The sequence below is a fragment of the Centruroides sculpturatus genome, unplaced genomic scaffold (assembly GCF_000671375.1).
Source record: "Centruroides sculpturatus isolate CEXI.00-Female unplaced genomic scaffold, Cexi_2.0 scaffold23, whole genome shotgun sequence".
Taxonomy (NCBI): Eukaryota; Metazoa; Arthropoda; class Arachnida; order Scorpiones; family Buthidae; genus Centruroides; species Centruroides sculpturatus.
The window spans coordinates 1273431-1276101 of NW_019384313.1; the positions used below are offsets into that span (position 1 = coordinate 1273431).

At 51.5% G+C, this 2671-nt stretch overlaps 1 protein-coding gene across 1 annotated transcript; it reads right to left on the reverse strand.

Moving 5' to 3' along the window:
- Positions 1 to 1019: 1019 nt before the first annotated feature.
- Positions 1020 to 1898, reverse strand: LOC111622611. The gene has a single exon (XM_023365024.1). The coding sequence runs from the start codon at positions 1896 to 1898 to the stop codon at positions 1020 to 1022; it is 879 nt and encodes a 292-aa protein (XP_023220792.1).
- Positions 1899 to 2671: the final 773 nt, after the last annotated feature.

Sequence of the window (2671 nt, forward strand, 5' to 3'; positions counted from 1 at the left end):
AATACTGATTTTTGATAATTTGATAATAAATCAAATGGAATATTCGTGTGGTCAGGAGCTAATGGTAGGTCATTGTAGCGAGAATGAACATTTGGTGGATAATTTAAATCAACCTCTAAAATATAGCCTATATTATTCCTATCAGGAATATTACAAATGTCTAAAGCATTTATCTCATCCTCAGATAACCATCTGAAATTATTTACGGGTAAATAAGAACTCATCACATATCCTCATAACCAACTCAGAGTTGTATCCCTGCCCCGCCAAATGGCATTAAAGGGTTAGCAAAGAGACGATGTCATAATCATAGGCCGGTCCATCGCTCGGTGGCAACCGAGCGCCGAGACGATAACAGTCAGACCCAAGAGTAGTGCTAGGGCTCTGGCTCTGGCTCTGGCTCGGGTCAAGGTAGTCCAAGGAGTACCGACCCTCATTGCTTTCATCACCTTCGTTGCCTTCCTTGCCTTCATCGCTTCTCGGGTCCAACTCACTTACGGACATTCGTTTTGTTGTACAGAAGTACTGTACATATGAGTTCACTACCTAAAAGGCACGCAATCGAATGGGCGGCGGGGCCCCACCTCTTGAGGGGGGACCCGGAAGAGAGGCATTTGAATACGAGGCATTTGCTAGTTTACAGATCTAATAGATCTATAACAGTTTCCATCAAATCCTTTAGTATCTTTAGGTTTCCTTTACTACCTGCCAGCGTTCTAAGTACTTGTTCAGGGGGCTTGGACCAGTCAACTTGGCCCGCCCCTAGGCGGAAGTCCCTTGTCATGGGACAGTCAAGTACATAATGCCTCGCGTCTCCGCGAGGACTACCACAGGGGCAGCTACCATCTCCTTGCCCAAATTTGGACTTGAAATGGGGAAACCTCCCGTGGCCAGTAAGTATTTGAGTCGACAACGAGCAACAACCTTACCGGAGTGAGGCCAACGACAGGCACGAAGGCGTAGGTTGGCCTACCTACTGTACTATGAGTCCAGCGCTCACGCCAGCTTATCATCGATCTTCACAGTAGAGTACCTTTTATGTATGTAGTCGAGGGATCGACCGTCCTCGTAACAAATGGGCCGCTGGCTCCCGCCTTTGCCAGCTGATCAGCCCGTTCGTTGCCCAGGACACCGGTGTGGCCTCTTACCCACCGCAGGGCAACGTGTCGTCCGTGCCTCGCCCTCAGTACCTTACCTCTGATCTCTTGTACCAATGGGTCACGATGGTACCCGTCGCTCAGTGCCTGTAATGACGACTGGCTGTCTGAGTAAACCGTGACCGGCTCCGGACCCAGATGTAATAGGATCCACTGGGACGCTTCCCCCAAAGCCACCAGTTCAGCCTGGAACACGGACGCCTCCTCATTCAGTTTGTTAGTTCTGCTGTACACTTCAACTCCGTCGGAAAAGACGCAGTATGCGGCACCTACTAAGCTGCCATCCTTAGAGCCATCGGTGTATATTTCAACACCCGTACCAGTCGGTTCACCGACCTCCCAATCTAATCCAATCCTAAGGGCAGGATGGATCTTTAGTACGTCTGTTTGACGTCTAAGTCTGATCGGGTACTTCTGATTGCAATGCGTGGCCTCGCTACCTTCCACTGTTGTTCTGTAGAAGGCTGCCTCTTGGCTGACGACCAGAGGCAGAGGGAGCAGCCTGGCTAAGACCAGGGCCACCTCCGTTGACACAGTTCTGTACGCACGCGTTATCCGCAGAGCAGCGGGACGCTGGATCGTGAGAAGCGTTCGACTCTGACAGACGTTGGCGGTGTCCTTCCACCAAACGCTACAGGCATAGCAGATAGCACGCTCCACACTCATCTTGTAGATGGTGCGGAACGCTTCTCCACCTAAGCCATAATCCTGCCTAGCTAATCTTGATAGTGCTGCTATCATACGGTTTGCCCTGACACGAACGTCCCGTAAGTAGGGTGTCCAGCATAGGGTCTGGTCGATGATAACACCGAGGTACTTTAACTCGTTCACCCTTCGAATGGGGTTGCCCCGGATTCGGTATATCGGTCAGCGCGCCAATACTCCGCTCCGGGCCACTGTCAGGGCCTCTGATTTCTCAGGGCTAAAGGAGAGCTTATGCAGCTCCCCCCAGCGAACGAGCTGTTCTATTGCTTCGTTGCCGCGAACTTCCATATCGCTCCTACTATAACTGGCAACTACTAGCAAAAGATCGTCAGCATAGGTTTGCAGTTGGACTTGGTCTGGAAGGACCAGCCGCAATGCCGTGTCTGCTAGAACGTTCCACAGAAGGGGACCAATACAGGAACCCTGTGGACAACCTCTTTCAAGCGTCCTCTCATACTTTCCACCTGGTGTCTCGTAGACAACCGAGCGGTCACTCAGGAAACTCCTGGAAAGTGATACAAGGGTGGTCGGCAGGTTCGCCTTCCTCAGCTCACTCACAATGGATGGCCACCAAACATTTTCGAAGGCCCCAGCAACGTCCATCGAAACGAGAGACGTGTGAAGCCCCTGCCGGCGGTTCTGGCGAACCAGTTCCACCGCACGGTGTAATGCGTGGCAGGTCGACAAGTTCGGGCGGAATCCATATTGATGCGGGTGCAGCTGCCCTTTCCGCTTCAGATAGAAATAAATTCTATCGCTGAGAATTCTATCAAGAACCTTCCCCAGCACTGGTAGTAGGCTGATCGGCC